We start from the raw sequence: 22,342 nt of genomic DNA, 5'->3' as shown, positions 1-22,342 counted from the left end.
CCAATATTTTATGGTCACTACCATTTTCTCTTTATCGTAAAAACTGTTTAGGCTACGGAGTATAAATGATTTTGACTATTAAAATGATGTATCGGCTGGGCCCAGTGGCTCATGTATGTAATCCCAGCACTTTGGGAGGTCGAGGCGGGCAGATCACCGGAGGTCGGAAGTTCGAGACCGTCCTGGCCAACATGGAGAAACCCTGTCTCTACTGAAAATACAAAATTAGCTGGGCATGGAGGTGCATGCCTGTAATCCCAGTTACTTGGGAGGCTGAGGCAGGAGAATTGCTTGAACCCAGAAGGCTGAGGTTGTGGTGAGCCAAGATCACGCCGTCGCACTTCAGCCTGGGTAACAAGAGTAAAACTCCATCTCAAAAAAAAAGATATCTCATTTTGACTTAAGGTATGTTGTAGATATGCTTATTCTCATGGCATTTTCTTTCATTTGTCTTTTCAGAACTTGATAGCCCAGAAGAGTTAGGGAAGAAGCGTATCTGCAGGATTATCACAAAAGATTTCCCCCAGTATTTTGCAGTGGTTTCCCGGATTAAGCAGGAAAGCAACCAGATTGGTCCTGAAGGTGGAATTCTGAGCAGCACCACAGTGCCCCTTGTTCAAGCATCTTTCCCAGAGGGTGCCCTAACTAAAAGAATTCGAGTGGGCCTCCAGGTAATGTTCACAAAATGTTGTTTCCCTCAGTATGCCCAGAAAGCATGTGAGTGCATGTTTTGCTCTGGAAAGAGTTATTCTAACTCATCCTAATGATACTGCTAATTAGGCCATTTGGGGAATCATTTACCTATTTCAGATAAAAAGCATCAAGTATAAAGTTAGCTTACTGGCTTGTTAAATAAGGTACATATTTTAGGGTTGTTCTGTTTAAAAGTCTCAGTTGGTTTCTGATGAAAAATAATTTTTTCAATCATAGGTTATTGGTCTCAGTATGTGGAACAATATACCAAGCCATGGTTTATGATATGCCACATCATAAAAATCAGTTATAGTGAAGCCTGCAAACTTTAGTGTTTTGATTTGATTGAAGTAAATCATAAATACTGGGTTTTACCCAAACCAATTGGAACTTGATTTGGTTTGGAAAGCTGACTGGAAATCTTGGATCAAAAGATTTTTCTTATATTTATTTCAGCTAGACTTTGGTTCTTTTTTTCCTTATTGAATAAGGAAAATGAACTAAAGTAACTTAATTGATGTTATTAATATTGTAATTAATAGTTTAACTGAAGGTTCATGTTCTTCTTGTGAGGCTGGACTCTTCTGCCCAATGGAGTTACTGGGTTTTGTTTGTTTGTTTGTTTTGAGCCAAGCACACTTAAGTCCTGAGATGACCTTTAATAAGTACTTAGCACTAACGAGACCACCTTACATTTCAGGGGTATGAAGCGCCCTTCTCCTGCCTCCCATACTAAGTTATTTTACCAAACAGAAAAGAAACCAAATGGTAGAAGAGAGGCTTAGTAGACTAGAATTGAAATCTTTTGAAATTTTGAATGCATTTTGTTATTAACTCTGAAAGCCTCAGTTTTTATGTGGGTTTGAGTTGCCTTTATGAGGTTTTACTGAATGTCCTGCATAGGTTTAAAATATATTGGACTCAGCATTTATTGTCCTTTAATTTGGACTAGAATAAGAAACTTCTATGCCATGAGACTAGATCTCCTCTCTTTCCTGCAAGCCGGTGCTATTTGTGTTCTACTGGGGAAATACTCAGACTGACCAGTTCCTATCACAGTGTTTGGTTTTGTTTATTCATGCTTTCCTAAAATAGTAAGAAAGGTTAAAAAAGACATGAGGGGGTTTTTTTGGTTGTCTGTTTGTTTTTTTTCCTTCTCACTTAAAAAGTAAACTTCCTGATTGGGGGGAAAAGAAAAAAAGTCACTTTCATTTAAAGTCCTTTCTCTGTCTCTAGGCCCAGCCTGTTCCAGATGAAATTGTGAAAAAGATCCTTGGAAATAAAGCAACATTTAGCCCAATTGTCACTGTGGAACCAAGAAGAAGGAAATTCCATAAACCAATCACAATGACCATTCCGGTGCCCCCGCCCTCAGGAGAAGGTGTATCCAATGGATACAAAGGGGACACTACACCCAATCTGCGTCTTCTCTGTAGCATTACAGGTTTGGTTAAGTCACTGCTGTACTTCCTATTGATTCACAAAGATTCTGTACAAACACATAAAACCTTTAAAATATCCATGCCAACATTATAAGAGAAAATAAAAGAACCAAACATTTTACTTGTCCATCACCTCATCTCTGGTTTCCCAAGGATCATTTCTTGGGAAGATCCTGGTCAAGATCCTGGTCTCATGACTCATTTAAAATTTAGCAATAGCATCTTTCCTGCTATTAAGGTTAGCATTAGTAGAAGTATCATTGAACCTACTGGAGCATCTAGGTAATTTCTGGATTCAATCTAGGTAATTTCTTGGTGACCTAGACAGAGGTAATGGACTTAGCAACATACTTTAAACTACAAGGAAATTGGGTGGACTTTGGGAAAAATACATGTCCCACAGAGCACTATTAATAGGAAAATGTTGAGTACATGGTTATTCTCACCTACTGTACTCAACAGTGTAATCCGAGAGTTTAAACATTCAGGGCTCAGAAGAACACATTTTGTGATAAACACCTGGAATCTAGAGCTCAATTCATCCTTTGATTATCCTAATCCGGTTTTTAACTGCAATTCCAAGATTATTAAAGATAGGTTTTGTTTTTGATCTTCTTTTGTTCTCCGAGGAGTAATTTTAATGGCTGATGCCCCTTTTTACCCTTGGTAATTAATTATACAGAATGCCATGTACAGAATGAGCTGTTTCTTAACTTTGGTAGTTCTTACCTTTTTGAAGAGTAAGAGGCTGGGCGTGGTGGCTCACGCCTGTAATCCCAGCACTTTGGGAAGCCAAGGCAGGCGGATCACCTGAGGTCAGGAGTTCGAGACCAGCCTGACCAACATGATGAAACCCCGTCTCTACTAAAAATACAAAACTTAGCTGGGCATGGTGGCAAGCGCCTGTAATCCCAGTTACTGGGGAGGCTGAGGCAGGAGAATCGCTTGAACCCAGGAGGCGGAGGTTGCAGTGCGCCGAGATCGCACCATTGCACTCCAGTCTTGGCAACAAGAGCGAGACTCTGTCTCAAAAAAAAAAAAAAAAAAAAAAAGAGTAAGAGACTTAATTATCCATCTGAAACAACAAATCTTTGCACTTACAAATTGCATTTATAAAATATACTTATAAATTGTGGCTGCCCCAAGTTTAAGCCATTCTTAGCACCCAGACAAAAAACAAGAAATTTTTTTTTTAATTTAATACCATCTTACAAGGAAATCACAATAAGCCTGGTGAAAGTATAAAAGGAGAGTAGAGAGGAAAACTACCTTCAGTACACACTATTAAACTGAAGGTGTTGAAGTTTTGCCGGTTTGTGGCTATGCAGAAAGAAGAACAGGATATGATGAAAATTTTACAAGGAGCATCTCCCATGATAAAGTCAACATATCTACTGTTGTTCTCTCAGGGGGCACTTCGCCTGCTCAGTGGGAAGACATCACAGGAACAACTCCTTTGACGTTTATAAAAGATTGTGTCTCCTTTACCACCAATGTTTCAGCCAGGTATGGAAATAAAGGATTCCAAAAAGCAGTAAGGAATTAGTTTTTATTACCTTTTGGAAAGTAAAAATTGTTGTGTTCAATACTAAAAAAAATTGTTGTGAGAAAAAAAAATCCTTAGTATTTGCTTATCAAAATTATCCTCAAATAACAGAGGGTTCCTGTGTTTGATACATGGAAAAAACATCTTTGCTATTTAAATGAACAAGTTACTGTTTTGGGTTAGTTCCTTTACATCTTCTGATTTTTTAAATTGTGAGTCTTTTTAAGATTTGGCTTTTAAATAGCCACATTTTCATACTTCTGTTTTTTGTTTTGCTCAGATTTTGGCTTGCAGACTGCCATCAAGTTTTAGAAACTGTGGGGTTAGCCACGCAACTGTACAGAGAATTGATATGTGTTCCATATATGGCCAAGTTTGTTGTTTTTGCCAAAATGAATGATCCTGTAGAATCTTCCTTGCGATGTTTCTGCATGACAGATGACAAAGTGGACAAAACTTTAGAGCAACAAGAGAATTTTGAGGAAGTCGCAAGAAGCAAAGATATTGAGGTACCTTGTTCACAAAAACAAGTTCATTTCATTACATACTCCAGATATGAGGTTTTATTTTGTGGCATTAATAGCACTCACTATAAAATACTAAGTGCATTATTGATTTTACTTTTACTTTAAAAAATTTGATATAGATTAATCCTCAAATTTTTTTCTGTTTTTATTTATTTATTTATTTTTGAGACGGAGGCTTGCTCTGTTGCCAAGGCTGGAGTGCAGTGGCGCGGTCTCAGCTTACAACCTCCGCCTCCCGGGTTCAAACAATTCTCCTGCCTCAGCCTCCCGAGTAGCTGGGATTACAGGCGCCTGCCACCATGCCCAGCTAATTTTGTGTATTTTCAGTAGAGATGGTGTTTCACCATGTTAGCCAGGCTGGTCTCAAACTCCTGACCTCGTGATCCACCCACCTCGGCCTCCCAAAGCGCTGGCATTACATGAGTCACCATGCCCGGCCAATACTCAAATTATTTTAAGTGTCTTTGGGGCTGTCTTAGCTGGTTAAAACATAGTACTAATGAATTTAAGTTATGGTCTCCATTTTCTTGTGGCCACTTGAGTTACTTACTTTTCAGAATCACTGTTTATACACATTACTATGATTTTCCTTTTTCAAACCCAGTGAGCATGTAAGTATCTAACAGACCAAAAAAAAAAAAGCTTTCAAAATATATACCAATAAGTGATTGATGTCAGGAACATTCTTAAATATTTTTAAAGTTGCCAGAATAAAAATAAATGTATAATTCTGTTCTGTATATGTCCATGATATGGATTCCAGTTACAGTTGGTGAATTGTAAGCACACAACATTATTTTTATTGCAAATAGCACCACAGAAGTAACTGCCTAATAGAGACATGTGTGACATAGTAACATGTCAGTCTTTTAATGTTATGTGACATAAAATCTCAAAATATTTCAAACTCAGATTAACATTTAATTGTTTATTTCTTTTACTCTAAAAGGTTCTGGAAGGAAAACCTATTTATGTTGATTGTTATGGAAATTTGGCCCCACTTACCAAAGGAGGACAGCAACTTGTTTTTAACTTTTATGCTTTCAAAGAAAATAGACTGCCATTTTCCATCAAGGTAAATCATCTTTAACAGAGAATCTGTGAATTATGGGGAAAAAAATACTCTTAGAGAATAAAAATAAAAGGTTTTAATGATTTATTTAATTTGAAATATCCCATCAAATCTGAACTCATAAGGTCAGATTTTGTTCTGGTTCTACCAGAGTATACTTTCAAGCCAGTAGAGCTTTATAATTGGTAAAAAGGATCTTTATTTTTCAAAGAGTTTAATAACATTTATGTTTAAGCAAACATTTGTAAAACCAAACAATCTAGAGTAATAGAATGTATTATTTCTGGTTAATGTTCAGTAATCAAATAATGGATGAAATGCAAATTCAGTATTCAAGTTTCATTTTCATTTCTGGTGGAGCCCAGGGACATTCTAGAGGGATCACCTTCTTTCTCCAAGAACATAAAAAGATAGGAAAATTGTTTTGTCATTATTATTTGCTGTTACTGTTGCAAAAGCTGGAGCTTTCAGAAAAAAAAAACTGTTTGAAGGAAAATGCACATAACTCAGACTGTACTATGAATTGTCAGGATTAGATCATCAGACACAACAAGCCTGCGTTTAGGAATCAGGCATCTAACTCTTGTTGAGTTCAGATGTGACCACCCCGGTTGCTGCATAATCGTAATCATCATCTTTTCCCTTTACCTTTCCTGCCTCTCATGGGGCTTGATAAAACAACCATGTTTAACTCTTATACAGTTAAAAATCCTCAGATAAGTCTCATTCTATAACCATCAACTACCGAAATTCTTGTAGATTAGAGACACCAGCCAAGAGCCCTGTGGTCGTCTGTCTTTTCTGAAAGAACCAAAGACAACAAAGGGACTGCCTCAAACAGCGGTTTGCAACTTAAATATCACTCTGCCAGCACATAAAAAGGTATCTTTTAATACTGCTTTAAATTGTCTTTCCCTGGTCTTGAAGAAGTGGGCCTTTGGTATGCAATTAAGGAATGCTTTGTAACATGAATAAAGCTCTTGAAACTGAAGTTGTATTAGTCTCCTCGTGTAGATTGCCTAAGTCTTGTTAATGTGGTGTCAAATTCTTATAGTTTGTATGATGGAGTCTTCTCTGTTTATCGCTTTTGCTTCTGCTGGTAGCGCATAGATTTTTATGCTTTCAAATAACGTCATATGTTAATTTGCCATGGATGTACAGTTCTTGATATTTTTTGTTGGCTTTTTTTTTTAATTTGCTTTGCTTTCTAAATCGGCTTGCATTTGTGCTCCCTACTCAGTCCTTTTCATATCCTGATATTCTTTTCCCTGCTGTCCATTATAATATTCCTTGTCTCTGCAATGCATCTTGGAACCAAAAGGAGACAGAGTCAGATCAAGATGATGAGGTAATATAAACACTTCTGCTTTTATTCTATCAGAAGTAGAATAGAAATTGAATCTGTATGACAGAAGTTGCAGAGGGCTAAAGTGTGGGAAACATATAAATTATATTTTTGCAGGTCTTAAGTAGGTAAAAGGGTATATATTTTTCTTAAATGGTTCACTCTTCTTCCACACGTACTTAAGAGTACTTAAATATATTCAACAAAATTATAATTCAGCTAATGATTTAGAAACTGAAGGTCTTTAAACGTTTTTAAATATGGTAGATTGGCATGTATAAATAAACATTAAAAATTTTTTTAGACAAGTCAAGTGCAATAGTGAGAAAGGGGGAAAGAGTAGGACCAGGAAGTTCTATCTATGACTGATGAGAACAGTCAATTGAGATAAATGCACTACCTTCGAACCCACCAAGTAGACATTTTGTGAAAGTTTCATGTGCCTATTTTACTATCAACTATATCCTACTATCCAGCATGTTATAACATTTAAATCCAGATCATGTTTAATATGTGCAATTTTATTGTACAAATAAACTTATGTTGTATGTGATACAAAATATTTGCTTACTAGCTATTGATAAATCTTTGATACTCTCACTAAAGAAATTTATCTTGCCCATTTTTTTAAGAATATAGTTCAATTAAGTTGTCTCCTAATGTTTCTCTAAGTTATATGATAATTAGATTTTTGAATCCCACACATCAATAGTAATAAATAGAATCAAGTAGCCTTAGGATGCAGTAATAATACCTCTGGCCAGGCGCGGTGGCTCATGCCTGTAATCCTAGCACTTTGGGAGGCCGAGGTGGGGATGGGATGGGGGGATCACCTGAGATCAGGAGTTCGACACCAGCCTAGCCAACATGGCAAAACCCCGTCTCTACTAAAAATACAAAAATTAGCTGGACGTGGTGCTGCATGCCTGTAATCCCATCTACTCAGGAGGCTGAGGCAGAATTGCTTGATCCCAGGAGGCAGAGGTTGCAGTGAGCCAAGATCTCACCACTGTACTCCAGCCTGGGCGACAAGAGCAAGACTCCGTCCCTACCCCCCTCTGCCCACCCCCCCCAAAAAAAGTACTTCTAACAAAACCATTCATCTGTTGTCAATCTCCTCATCTACACTTTATGCCTGTTAACATACAGAAACCCCAGCAGTAATTGGAATAATAAACTTTGTGTGCCTTTCTCCCTTGAATGTTCTCACATAGAGTGAGCGTACTTTGTGATATATGTGCTTTCAATATGAACAGATCCAGGAAAATTAACTGCTCAGCATCAGAAGTCTCTGTAATGCTTGTCTTTCACTTGTACTTCCCTGTAGTCTGCTGTGTTGGTGCTCTTAAATTTGCCAAATGATGATTTTGGTTAAGACACGGGGGGTGGGGCTATAAACTCCCAGTAGGAAATTAACATTTCCTAAGAAGGAAAATAAACAAATTATCAACATGCCATCCTACAAAATGTTTTAAAACTGAAGATGTCACAGGGAAGTTGGAAATAGAGTTGTCTCTTTTTTTTTCCTTTTCAGATTGAGAAAACAGATAGACGACAGAGCTTCGCATCCTTAGCTTTACGTAAGCGCTACAGCTACTTGACTGAGCCTGGAATGAGTGAGTTTTCTAACACATTTACTAATCTATGTGGATTTTCATAAGAAGAGACATTTTTTCTATACAAACCAAATTTTATCATTTGGAAACTCAATGGCAAAAGAAAAATTGCCCGCAGGAAAACCCTATCATACAACCTAGGTAATATTTTGCACCTAGTTGAGGATGTGAGGTAAAAACACCCCTAGCTCATACTTCAAAACAGTTTTTAAAGGCATTAACTATTTTTAAATTAGAAACATCTATTACTTTTCTTTTAAAACCTTGATTTTTACTTTGATTAACTATGCTAGGAGATGAATATGAATGTTGCTTTAGATCTATGCTCAGATGAAAAAAATTACTCAAATATTTGGAATGGTAGAAAAATGATAAAGTTACTTTGTCATCTCATTTTTCTCAGTGTAGATAGGTTGTCATACCCTAGTCCCGATTCTTTTTCTTCCCACTTTGCAAGAATCACATTTCCTTACCTTCTTGAGGTAGCACTTGTTTACAGAGTTCTTCTTTCCTCCCTCCCTCCCTCTCACTTCCTCTCCTCCTGTCCTTTATTAAAATATCAGTTCTAAGGCTGGTCTTCACTAGACCGGTTAGACCCTTTTCTTTTCTCAATGATTGTTTTGGTTCATTGTTAGCTGGCATGCACTTATTAAGATATAGATTCATTCACTCTTATCTGTTTATATATTTTCTCTCTCTCTCTCTTTCTGTCTGCCTCCTCCTCCCTTTCCTTCCCTCATCCTTGTAATCATCACCTCTGGTGATCTCTACAGCCCTCAAGATAACCCCCTCCACCAGCAGGAACTAAGAGTATTGAGCTCAGCATTGTATTTGACTGACATATTGGTGCCACTTTAACCATTCTCCTCATTTTAAATGAGGGGAAATTATACAAAAATTATTTTTTAATTAGTGAATCATCCTAGCTGTTTCCCACTGACACAGTTTAAGTTCAAGGAGGTCTGGAAATTTGCCAGTAAGAGTCACAACTTTGGCTTTTCCCACCTTTTCTGAAGTCTTGTTTTTGTGGGCCAACAGCATAGCATGTAAGATGTGTGGCAGGACACTACTGCACTACTTAGTTGAGATGGTCTTAGCATCATCTTCTGGAGCCTAGCTCCTTGACTATTAGAGAAGTTTCAATATTTAAATACAAAATGGAGAATATAAGAGAAATGAAAGAAACCTACCACATTCAAGAATGTTTCCTCAGATCTCAGTTCTCCTCTAGCAGAAATGTCTAAATCCTCCCAGAAACATAAGGGCTCAAATTAACTCATATTATGCTACAGAGCAGAAGAGAGGTGTGTGGGGGTGTGTGTGTGTGTGTGTGTGTGTGTGTGTGTGTGTAGCTAGGTGGTTTCCAGTAGAACTAAATACATTGGGGAGGTTTTCTTTGGAATACTATTTTGCCCTAGAGATCCTCAGTGGGTAGTTGGTTGAGACCCTGTAGGCAACATCGTTAAGCTTTGGACAGGCTCAATGGACCAGTTGCTTTAGGTCGGAGGCCCCTTCAGGCAGGTGAGTTTCCATCTGATTCTGGTTGCTAAGGCAAAGTCAATTGAATGTTTCCCACTTATAATAGTGTTACCGGTTAGATCCAGCTAAGGTGTACGCAGCTTGTGTTCCTGGACTTTTGATAGAAGAGGAGGGAACTTTTCTGTTTTATGAAAGGGTACATAAGGGTGGTAAACAAGGGAATGAATAGGAATAGGAAGTGACTAAAAGAAAACTAAGTCTCAAAACTGGTGTTATGGAACTCCAAGTGAATGCCACTTTTCCCTCACCACGCTGCCTTTCCAACCCCTTCCCCCCAGGAAAAAGATTCTGGATTAGTTCAGTGCCTGACATCCAGAAATTCCCTGTTATGAAGGGATCCCAAAATATATGTCATTAAAGCATAAAATGTGTCACTGATTGGTAGGTTGGTTGTTCCTTGCGAAGTATAAAAGCATAGACGTGGTTCAAAAGACTTCTTTGCCTGATAGAGCCAGCCATCAGTGGTAAAGGATAGATGCTTTATCAGTGTCTGACAGTTACAAAAATAAATGCTTGTGAGACACAGACTAAGCTCAAATCATTGAATTTGAAGGAATCCCCGAACCTTCCATTTGCAGCGTGGCATTTCCAAAAGAGTTCAGCAGTATAATATTGAGAATTATGGCAAGAAGGGGTAATGAATAGGCGAGTTTTTCCTTAGTTCTTCCACTTTCTTTCGAATAATATGTAAGCCTAGGAAAGGATGTGTTCAGAATGTTTGAATTTAAATGTACACTAGAAATGAACATCTTCACCCTTGTGGGAGTAGCTGCTAATCCAAGGACTGGATTGTAGCAATGGCACGGGCACAGCATGAAGAAGAACATAAAAGCTGAAGCAGATTCTCATTTTCTCTTTGAGTTTCACTATTCTGAACCAGGGCTTTCTTGGAGCAAAACTGTATTCAACTTTGATGTAGAACATTAGCCGTTGGCAGACCTTGCAAATCTCTGTGACCAGTTTGGTTTGTTTAAGTTGTAGAAGCACAGAGGACCAAGTATGTGTTTGTGCTCCCGAGCAAGTGTGCTTACCTCATTTGTGTGTTTCTTGCTCCATTGCCAGAAGAAATGCTGGTATTACTATATCCATTCTTTCTAGTGGTAGGTCTACCTCATGACTGCTTCAGTGTTTGTGATATCCATGAGTCCCATGAATATTATGGGAAGGCACCAGAATTGGTACCTTTGAAACTGATAAACATATACACACACCCCACATATCCTACTGTAGGTACTTAAATATGGGGTGTTAAAAATATGAATGTACTTTTTAGATGTCCCCCATGATAGCTTTTGAGAATTAAATGTAGATTAGGTTATGAAAAAATATCTGAGATAAACTATATGCTTTTATCTATAATGAAGAGTTACAGACATGGACATATGTAGTTGCAGGTGATTTTATAATGTGCAGTAGAAAATATTTTCCTAAAATCTCAAAAGGTACCAAGACTTCATATCTCATGGAAAAAGTGTACTCTTCTTTCTAAATGCCCTTGTGAAAGTATCTTTAAAGTTTATATATTGTGCATAATATGGCATACGAATTGTATTACTTCATTGGCTTGTTTGCCATGATATATTGTGCATGATAAAATGTTCTCAGTTGCTTTGCTTGCTTATGGTAACCATGAACCATATTTTCTGTTTTTTTTCTTTGTGTGTGTATATGTACACATGCATTTTAAAGTCATTTCATATTATGTTTTCTTTCCCCCTCATCAAAAGGAATATACTGCATGGAAAAGATAAATGCAAACATTCCTTTTCTTTGTTTTTTTGTTTAAAATTCTGACTCAGAAAACTTCTTGCTCTTATTGGCTTTTTATGGGTGTAAAGCATAACCGAACTGTGCATGGGAGATACAGATTTAAAATCCAGTGGCTTCACAGTTTGCACATCAGTTGCCTGTCACTTAAAAGTTATTTTGGATTCTGCATGAAATAGGCTTGAGTGGTTTTTGAAAAAAAGTTTTAGATATTTAATGTATAGCTACATATATTGAAATGGTTCTAAGTAGGTGCAATCTGTATCATGGAAAGGCTAAAGGAGAGAGAGGACATTAGAAATTACTAAAATGAAAGTTGTATGGTTGCACAAAACAAACATGTACCTATACAGGCAAAATAGAATGGCTACTGCTATTTCAAAACCAACACATAAGAAAGTCAATAGGAAGTAGGGAACAGTTTTCCATTATGGTTATTTTTCTCATCATTAATTCTTTCCTCATGTTTTCTATTTTTCATTGTTTGCCTCCTTGGTTGCAATGTGCTTTTTCTTTCATTTCACATTACTCTGTTTTTTATTTATTTAGTTGTTTTTTTTTTTGAACTTCAGATTAGTTATGTCTGTAGAAATTTATTTTTCCTCTTAATTGTTCCTTTTGCCTCTTCCATTCTAAATCATGCAAACAATTGTACTTGCTTTTGTAATATTTCAAAGTTTACTGACCAATTTTTTTCTCTGGTCTCTCTGTTTCTCAACCATTTTTGTTGATTTTTGTGTTTGATTTCATTTTAAAATTTAAGAAACAGTTGAACGGAGTACAGGAGCAACAAGATCCCTCCCCACCACTTACTCATACAAGCCATTCTTTTCTACAAGACCATACCAGTCCTGGACAACAGCTCCGATTACAGTGCCCGGGCCAGCCAAGTCAGGCTTCACTTCCTTATCAAGTTCTTCCTCTAATACGCCATCAGCTTCTCCGTTAAAATCAATATGGTCTGTTTCGACTCCTTCTCCAATCAAATCCACATTAGGCGCATCAACTACATCTTCAGTTAAATCCATTAGTGACGTGGCATCTCCAATTAGATCCTTTCGGACAATGTCTTCACCGATAAAAACTGTGGTGTCACAATCTCCATACAATATCCAAGTTTCCTCTGGTACCCTGGCTAGAGCTCCAGCAGTCACGGAAGCTACGCCCTTAAAAGGGCTGGCATCCAATTCTACGTTTTCCTCTCGAACCTCTCCAGTGACTACAGCAGGGTCTCTTTTGGAGAGGTCATCAATTACTATGACACCCCCCGCCTCCCCCAAATCAAACATTAATATGTATTCCTCAAGTTTGCCATTTAAGTCAATTATTACATCAGCAGCACCGCTCATATCTTCACCTTTAAAGTCAGTGGTGTCTCCAGTTAAATCGGCAGTTGATGTCATTTCATCAGCCAAAGTTACAATGGCATCTTCTCTCTCATCACCTGTGAAGCAGATGCCTGGACATGCAGAGGTAGCGTTAGTCAACGGATCTATTTCCCCACTAAAATATCCATCATCCTCAACTTTAATTAATGGATGCAAAGCCACTGCCACGTTACAGGAAAAAATTTCTTCTGCTACAAACTCTGTGAGCTCTGTGGTCAATGCAGCCACTGACACAGTTGAGAAAGTGTTTTCTACCACGACTGCAATGCCATTTTCCCCACTCAGGTCATATGTTTCTGCAGCACCATCAGCTTTTCAGTCTCTAAGAACTCCTTCCGCAAGTGCACTCTATACATCCCTTGGGTCGTCAATATCTGCAACTACCTCATCTGTAACTTCATCAATTATAACAGTGCCAGTCTACTCTGTAGTCAATGTTTTGCCAGAACCAGCATTAAAGAAACTTCCAGACTCTAATTCATTTACAAAATCAGCAGCAGCCTTGCTGTCACCCATTAAAACATTGACTACGGAGACACATCCTCAGCCTCACTTCAGTCGAACTTCCTCTCCAGTTAAGTCATCTTTGTTCCTTGCACCCTCTGCCCTTAAGTTGTCTACACCATCTTCTTTATCTTCCAGTCAGGAGATACTAAAAGATGTAGCTGAAATGAAAGAGGACCTAATGCGGATGACCGCAATACTACAGACAGATGTGCCTGAGGAGAAGCCATTCCAACCTGAACTCCCAAAAGAAGGGAGAATCGATGATGAAGAACCTTTCAAAATTGTAGAGAAAGTAAAGGAAGACTTAGTGAAAGTTAGTGAAATCCTTAAAAAGGATGTGTGTGTAGATAATAAAGGATCACCCAAATCACCAAAGAGTGACAAAGGACACTGTCCTGAAGATGACTGGATAGAATTTAGTTCGGAAGAAATCCAGGAAGCCAGACAACAAGCTGCTGCGAGCCATTCTCCATCTCTGCCAGAGAGAGTGCAAGTAAAAGCAAAAGCCGCCTCCGAAAAGGATTATAACTTGACCAAAGTTATTGATTACCTAACAAATGATATTGGGAGTAGTTCACTGACAAACTTAAAATACAAGTTTGAGGATGCAAAGAAGGATGGTGAGGAGAGACAGAAAAGAGTTTTAAAACCAGCAATTGCTTTGCAGGAACACAAACTCAAAATGCCTCCAGCCTCCATGAGGCCTTCCACCTCTGAGAAAGAATTGTGTAAAATGGCTGATTCCTTTTTTGGAACAGATACTATTTTAGAGTCTCCTGATGACTTTTCTCAACATGACCAAGATAAAAGTCCCTTGTCTGACAGTGGCTTTGAAACAAGAAGTGAAAAGACACCTTCAGCCCCACAAAGCGCTGAAAGCACTGGTCCTAAACCACTTTTTCATGAAGTTCCCATCCCTCCTGTCATTACAGAAACAAGAACTGAAGTGGTTCATGTTATCAGGAGCTATGAGCCCTCAGCTGGGGATGTTCCCCAGACCCAACCAGAGGAGCCCGTGTCACCTAAACCTTCACCTACTTTTATGGAATTGGAACCAAAGCCTACCACCTCTAGTATTAAAGAAAAAGTGAAAGCATTTCAAATGAAAGCCAGTAGCGAAGAAGATGACCACAGTCGGGTTTTAAGCAAAGGCATGCGTGTTAAAGAAGAGACTCACATAACCACAACCACCAGAATGGTTTATCATTCTCCACCAGGCGGTGAAGGTGCATCTGAAAGAATTGAAGAAACCATGTCAGTCCATGACATCATGAAGGCCTTTCAGTCCGGGCGGGATCCTTCCAAAGAACTGGCAGGTCTGTTTGAACATAAGTCGGCAGTGTCTCCAGATGTTCACAAGTCTGCTGCTGAAACCTCAGCCCAGCATGCAGAGAAGGACAACCAAATGAAACCCAAACTGGAGCGTATAATAGAAGTCCACATCGAAAAAGGTAACCAAGCTGAGCCCACTGAAGTCATTATTAGAGAAACCAAAAAGCATCCAGAAAAAGAAATGTATGTATATCAGAAAGACTTATCCCGGGGAGATATTAACCTAAAAGATTTTCTGCCAGAAAAACACGATGCTTTTCCTTGTTCAGAGGAACAGGGTCAGCAAGAAGAAGAAGAACTTACTGCTGAAGAGTCATTGCCTTCTTATCTGGAGTCTTCCAGAGTAAACACTCCTGTGTCCCAAGAAGAAGATAGCCGCCCTAGTTCTGCTCAACTCATATCTGATGACTCTTATAAAACATTGAAGCTTTTGAGTCAACACTCAATAGAATACCATGACGATGAGTTGTCAGAACTAAGAGGGGAGTCTTACAGGTTTGCTGAGAAAATGCTTCTGTCAGAAAAGCTAGATGTGTCTCATTCTGATACCGAGGAATCGGTTACAGACCATGCAGGACCCCCTAGCTCAGAGTTACAGGGGTCTGATAAGCGGTCCAGAGAAAAAGTAGCCACTGCCCCCAAAAAAGAAATTCTCTCCAAAATCTATAAAGATGTTTCTGAAAATGGTGTAGGTAAAGTGTCTAAAGATGAGCATTTTGATAAAGTGACAGTGTTGCACTATTCTGGCAATGTTAGTAGTCCAAAACATGCCATGTGGATGCGCTTTACTGAGGACAGATTAGACAGAGGTAGAGAGAAGTTGATATATGAAGATAGGGTGGACAGGACTGTGAAGGAGGCTGAAGAAAAACTGACTGAAGTGTCACAGTTTTTTCGTGACAAAACTGAAAAGCTAAATGATGAACTGCAGTCCCCAGAGAAAAAGGCACGCCCTAAAAATGGCAAAGAATATTCTTCTCAAAGCCCTACCAGTAGCAGCCCTGAGAAAGTGCTACTGACAGAACTGCTGGCATCCAATGATGAGTGGGTTAAGGCAAGACAGCATGGCCCTGATGGACAAGGCTTTCCCAAGGCCGAGGAGAAGGAACCCAGTCTGCCCAGCAGCCCAGAGAAGATGGTTCTCTCCCAACAGACTGAGGACAGCAAGTCCACAGTGGAAGCCAAAGGAAGTATTTCACAGAGCAAAGCACCAGATGGGCCCCAGTCTGGATTCCAGCTCAAACAATCTAAACTCAGTTCCATTAGATTAAAATTTGAACAAGGCACACACGCAAAAAGTAAGGACATGTCTCAAGAAGACAGAAAGTCAGATGGCCAGTCCAGAATCCCAGTTAAAAAAATACAGGAGAGCAAGCTACCCGTCTACCAAGTTTTTGCTAGAGAAAAACAGCAGAAGGCCATAGACCTCCCAGATGAAAGTGTATCTGTGCAAAGAGATTTTATGGTATTAAAAGCCAAAGATGAGCATGCCCAAAGCAACGAAATTGTTGTAAATGATTCTGGCTCTGATAATGTGAAAAAACAGAGAACTGAAATGTCAAGTAAAGCAATGCCTGACTCTTTTTCTGAGCAGCAGGCTAAAGACTTGGCATGTCATATAACCTCAGATTTAGCAACTAGGGGACCATGGGACAAAAAGGTCTTTAGAACATGGGAGAGTTCGGGAGCCACTAACAATAAGTCTCAGAAAGAAAAACTTTCGCATGTACTTGTTCATGATGTAAGAGAGAATCACATTGGTCACCCTGAGAGTAAAAGTGTTGATCAAAAGAATGAATTTATGTCTGTGACTGAGAGAGAACACAAATTGTTAACAAACGGCTCTCTCTCAGAAATTAAAGAAATGACTGTAAAATCTCCCTCCAAAAAAGTCTTATATAGGGAATATGTTGTGAAAGAAGGGGACCATCCAGGTGGATTGCTTGATCAGCCTTCCAGGAGGAGCGAGAGCTCAGCAGTGTCACACATTCCCGTCAGAGTTGCTGAGGAGAGGAGAATGCTGTCTTCTAATATTCCCGATGGTTTTTGTGAACAGTCGGCATTTCCAAAACATGAACTATCACAAAAATTGTCCCAGTCAAGCATGAGTAAAGAGACAGTTGAGACACAGCACTTTAATTCTATAGAAGATGAAAAAGTTACCTATTCAGAAATCAGCAAAGTTTCCAAACACCAGAGTTATGTAGGTTTATGCCCACCTCTCGAGGAAATCGAAACCTCCCCCACCAAATCTCCTGATTCTTTAGAGTTTAGCCCAGGAAAGGAATCTCCCTCTAGTGATGTATTCGACCACAGTCCCATTGATGGATTGGAAAAACTCGCACCACTAGCCCAGACAGAGGGAGGGAAAGAGATAAAAACTTTACCCGTTTATGTCAGTTTTGTACAAGTGGGGAAGCAATATGAAAAGGAGATACAACAAGGAAGTGTAAAAAAAATCATAAGTCAGGAATGTAAGACAGTACAAGAAACCAGGGGGACCTTTTATACAACTAGACAGCAAAAGCAACCTCCTTCTCCCCAAGGTAGTCCAGAAGATGATACTCTAGAGCAAGTATCCTTTCTAGACAGTTCTGGGAAAAGCCCTTTAACCCCAGAAACGCCCAGTTCAGAGGAAGTGAGTTACGAATTTACATCTAAGACACCTGACTCGCTCATAGCTTATATACCAGGCAAACCCAGCCCAATTCCCGAGGTTTCTGAGGAATCAGAGGAGGAGGAACAGGCCAAGTCAACCTCCCTTAAGCAGACTACAGTGGAGGAAACAGCAGTCGAGCGTGAAATGCCTAATGACGTGAGCAAAGACTCTAACCAAAGACACAAAAATAACAGAGTTGCCTATATTGAATTTCCCCCTCCTCCACCACTGGATGCGGACCAGATTGAGTCAGATAAGAAGCATCATTATCTCCCAGAAAAAGAGGTTGACATGATTGAAGTCAATCTGCAAGATGAGCATGACAAGTACCAGCTGGCTGAACCTGTCATTAGAGTGCAGCCACCTTCACCAGTTCCTCCGGGGGCAGACATCAGTGATTCAAGCGATGACAAATCTATTTATCAGCCAGTCCCCGTTAAAAAATATACCTTCAAATTAAAGGAAGTGGACGATGAGCAAAAAGAAAAATCCAAAGCTTCTGCTGAAAAGGCTTCCAACCAGAAAGAACTGGAAAGTAACGGATCTGGAAAAGATAATGAATTTGGCCTTGGCCTTGATTCACCTCAGAATGAAATTGCCCAGAATGGGAACAACGACCAGTCCATCACAGAGTGTTCCATTGCCACCACAGCAGAGTTTTCTCATGACACGGATGCCACAGAGATCGACTCTCTGGATGGCTATGACCTGCAAGATGAAGATGATGGCTTGACAGAGAGCGATTCTAAACTCCCAATTCAAGCCATGGAAATTAAGAAAGATATCTGGAACACAGAGGGCATTCTGAAGCCAGCTGACCGCTCTTTTAGCCAAAGTAAACTTGAAGTTATCGAGGAGGAGGGAAAGGTGGGACCAGATGAGGACAAGCCACCTTCTAAAATTTCTTCATCTGAAAAGACTCCTGATAAGACTGATCAGAAGTCAGGGGCCCAGTTCTTCACACTGGAAGGCAGACATCCTGACAGATCAGTGTTTCCTGATACTTACTTCAGTTACAAAGTAGATGAAGAATTTGCCACTCCTTTTAAAACAGTAGCTACCAAAGGTCTAGATTTTGACCCTTGGTCCAATAACCGAGGGGATGATGAAGTTTTTGACAGTAAATCACGGGAAGATGAAACTAAGCCATTTGGGCTGGCGGTAGAAGACCGCTCTCCAGCAACAACCCCTGATACAACGCCAGCCAGAACGCCAACTGATGAAAGTACCCCAACTAGTGAGCCTAACCCCTTCCCATTTCATGAAGGAAAAATGTTTGAGATGACTCGCAGTGGTGCAATTGACATGAGCAAGAGGGATTTTGTTGAAGAGAGGCTCCAATTTTTCCAGATTGGTGAGCATACTTCTGAAGGGAAGTCAGGGGACCAGGGGGAAGGGGATAAAAGTATGGTCACTGCCACACCACAGCCACAGTCAGGGGACACCACTGTAGAAACCAATCTAGAGAGAAATGTAGAGACACCTACAGTGGAACCTAACCCCAGCATCCCGACCAGCGGAGAGTGTCAGGAAGGCACATCCAGTAGTGGCTCCCTGGAGAAATCAGCAGCAGCCACTAACACCTCTAAAGTTGACCCCAAGTTGCGCACGCCTATAAAAATGGGAATTTCTGCATCCACCATGACCATGAAGAAAGAAGGCCCTGGAGAAATAACAGATAAGATAGAAGCGGTGATGACCAGTTGTCAGGGATTAGAAAATGAAACTATAACAATGATTTCAAATACAGCCAATAGCCAGATGGGCGTTAGGCCCCATGAGAAACATGATTTTCAAAAAGATAACTTTAATAACAACAACAATTTGGATTCTTCCACTATACAGACAGATAACATTATGAGTAATATAGTTCTGACAGAACATTCTGCACCCACTTGTACCACAGAGAAAGATAACCCAGTGAAAGTCTCATCAGGAAAAAAGACAGGGGTACTACAAGGACACTGTATAAGAGATAAGCAGAAAGTTCTTGGAGAACAGCAAAAAACAAAGGAATTGATAGGGATTAGGCAAAAATCCAAACTTCCCATAAAGGCCACTTCACCAAAAGATATCTTCCCACCGAACCATATGTCAAACACTAAAGCAAGTAAAATGAAGCAGGTTAGTCAATCTGAGAAAACCAAAGCCCTTCCTACTTCTTCATGTGTAGATGTAAGGTCCAGAATTCCAGTGAAAAACACACACAGGGATAACATAGTTGCAGTTAGAAAAGCATGTGCCACACAAAAGCAAGGGCAGCCAGAGAAAGGCAAGGCCAAACAGCTTCCATCCAAGTTGCCAGTAAAGGTAAGATCCACTTGTGTCACTACCACCACCACCGCCACCACTGCCACCACCACCACCACCACTGCCACCACCACCAGCTGCACAGTTAAAGTTAGGAAAAGTCAGCTCAAGGAAGTATGTAAACATTCCATTGAATATTTTAAGGGAATTAGTGGTGAGACCTTAAAGCTTGTGGACCGCCTCTCTGAAGAAGACAAAAAGATGCAGTCCGAATTGTCCGATGATGAAGAAAGTACCTCAAGAAACACGTCGTTGTCCGAGACTTCCCGGGGTGGCCAGCCTTCGGTTACAACGAAGTCTGCTAGAGATAAGAAAACAGAGGCAGCACCTTTAAAATCAAAGAGTGAAAAGGCCGGCAGTGAGAAAAGGAGCAGTAGAAGGACTGGTGAGAATGAAGGCAGTCAGGTCTCTCGAGCACTCTGCTCACATCCTGGAGAACGAGCATAGTTTGTAAACACTTTCCAACTCGTAGACCCTAGTGCATGAACTGTTGTGATTGCCTGTGGAGTGACTTAACCGTAGTTTCTCATTATGTCATTGTCATCTGTATGTGCTGTCGTATATACTCTTCTTTCTGCCTTTTGATCAAACCACACGGTAGACAGCTAGGGAAGCATGCTGAAGATATTGGTGTCATTCAAGATGAACAACCTTTTTTTTTTTTTTTTTTAATGTGCTAATGGATATGATTCTGTCAAAGCAAAAGCACAGATGTTGAAATCCCATCATGGTGTTTTCACCAACACGACACTTCTGTAACTGTTTAAACTAGCTAGCTCGTCAGCATGTTCAATCCCATTACATTGAGCATCCATGTAGTCTGACATTTGGCCTGATGCAGGTGAAAAACAAGTGAGCCATGTGCAAAGAAGTGTTCATGTAGGTGACTAGGACACATTTAAGTGTACAGTGTTAGCATTAGTCTCTCTGTAAAATCTGCGTACTGCTAAAAGCAATTTTCCAGTATCGTATCTTTCTTGATGATTATTTTAATTAAGAAATTGTAAATCGTAGGTCCACAGAGTCCATGTGAACGGACAGATATCAGGATGGCAATAGTAGCCGATCACCTGGGACTTAGTTGGACAGGTAAGTGTACACACTCCTGAATGGAACAAATTAGTTTCTTCATTTCTTTGTCTTACTCACAAGCAGTTCAATATATATATTTTAAAAATAGAAACAGGCAACTAGTAAAAAACATTTTTATCACCAATAATTTTATCTACCCAGAGATAAAAACTGATTGTACCTTGTATACTGTGTTTTTCCAAAGCCTTTTCTATGCATATGCACTAAGAAATAGAAATTTAAATTTATTTTACCTTAAATTTAAGCATTTTCTTCACAATGTCACTTCCGTAATATAGGTTAACCTTTCACTGAATAGCAAATTTATCTTGTAGCACAAAAGAAAACACAGCTAAGGCCTGTGACTTAATTAATCAAAATTCTTTCACATGGTTTATGTCCTTAGAGCAGCTTTCCAGGCAACAGTTCAATTAACCCACGCCTAGGCTGCACAAATTTTAGTCATTCACTGTGAAGTCCTCTTCACAATTTTTGATATACACATAAAACTCTATGTGTATTTATCTGATACTCTTCTTTAACTCACTTTTATGCTCAAATATTTATTTAAAAGAAAAATCTTATATCATTTTGATAATGGGAAACGATTATTTGCATTATCTATGTAAACAAGAAAACAATGACAGTAAGTTTAAATTTTGAATTAAAAATTTTTAAATGTGATTTTTTAAATATAAATATGTAAATAAATATACTTAATTCACAAAAGTTGAATTCTATAAAATTCATACCTGTAATCCCAGCACTGTGGGAGGCCGAGGCAGGTGGATCACTTAAGGTCAGGACTAGCCTACCCAACATGGTGAAACCCTGTCTCTACTAAAAATACAAAAATCAGCCAGGTGTGGTGGTGCATGCCTGTCGTCCTGGCTACTTGGGAGGCTGAGACAGGAGAATCGCTTGAACCCGGGAGGCAGAGGCTGCAGTGAGCTGAGATCGCACCACTGCACTCCAGTCTGGGTATTACCAGGGCGAGACTCCATCTCAATAAAACAAAATAAAAGATGATGAGATTTCATATCAATTGGACAAATTGGACAATTCTGCATTGTAATTTTGAGCTTAACAGGACCCTTAAAATCCTACCTCACATGAATCTGAGAAATTTTAAGTTTTATAGGTTAAGTATATTTTTTAATGCATGGCCAAATATTCATTATCATCACATCTAAATTCATCTTGCATACCATTAGCAACATACATTCCATACAGTTATCTCTATTTAGTGGGAGAATATGAAACTAGATAATAGGAAGCAATTTCATCTAATTTTTTTTTTCCTTTGAATGACCTCAGTCCCCGTCCACCCCTACCACCACTACCCCATTTCAAAACCTCCTCTCTTCCTCAACCTAGTCTCTGCTCTCAGGTATACTGCTAATGGCTGGGAGCTGAGTGGAGTTCTGAAAAGATAGGTGGTCTGAGTAATGTTTTGTAGGCAGTTGAGAGTTAATAGTAATTTATTATGTATAAATATTTACTAATATCAACTTTATATTTTAACATT

The 22,342-nt window shown here is 39.3% G+C and overlaps 1 protein-coding gene across 4 annotated transcripts in view; it reads left to right on the top strand.

The window, feature by feature from the left end:
* ANK3 (ankyrin 3) overlaps positions 1–22,342 on the top strand; it is a 556,820-nt gene that overhangs the window by 496,688 nt on the left and 37,790 nt on the right. For 3 of the 4 annotated variants that reach the window (XM_055274392.2, XM_055274393.2, XM_055274394.1), the window contains 8 exons: positions 460–671; positions 1,930–2,137; positions 3,545–3,641; positions 3,962–4,190; positions 5,158–5,283; positions 6,040–6,162; positions 8,160–8,241; positions 20,758–20,832. In XM_055274392.2, coding sequence (XP_055130367.1) covers positions 460–671; positions 1,930–2,137; positions 3,545–3,641; positions 3,962–4,190; positions 5,158–5,283; positions 6,040–6,162; positions 8,160–8,241; positions 20,758–20,832 — 1,152 coding nt within the window. Of the gene's footprint in view, positions 1–459; positions 672–1,929; positions 2,138–3,544; positions 3,642–3,961; positions 4,191–5,157; positions 5,284–6,039; positions 6,163–6,601; positions 6,629–8,159; positions 8,242–12,316; positions 20,129–20,757; positions 20,833–22,342 lie in introns of all 4 variants that reach the window. The other variant, XM_055274391.2, reaches the window with a different exon arrangement.

The sequence above is a fragment of the Symphalangus syndactylus genome, chromosome 4 (assembly GCF_028878055.3).
Source record: "Symphalangus syndactylus isolate Jambi chromosome 4, NHGRI_mSymSyn1-v2.1_pri, whole genome shotgun sequence".
Lineage (NCBI taxonomy): Eukaryota > Metazoa > Chordata > Mammalia > Primates > Hylobatidae > Symphalangus > Symphalangus syndactylus.
This window is presented reverse-complemented; position numbering and strand designations above follow the sequence as displayed.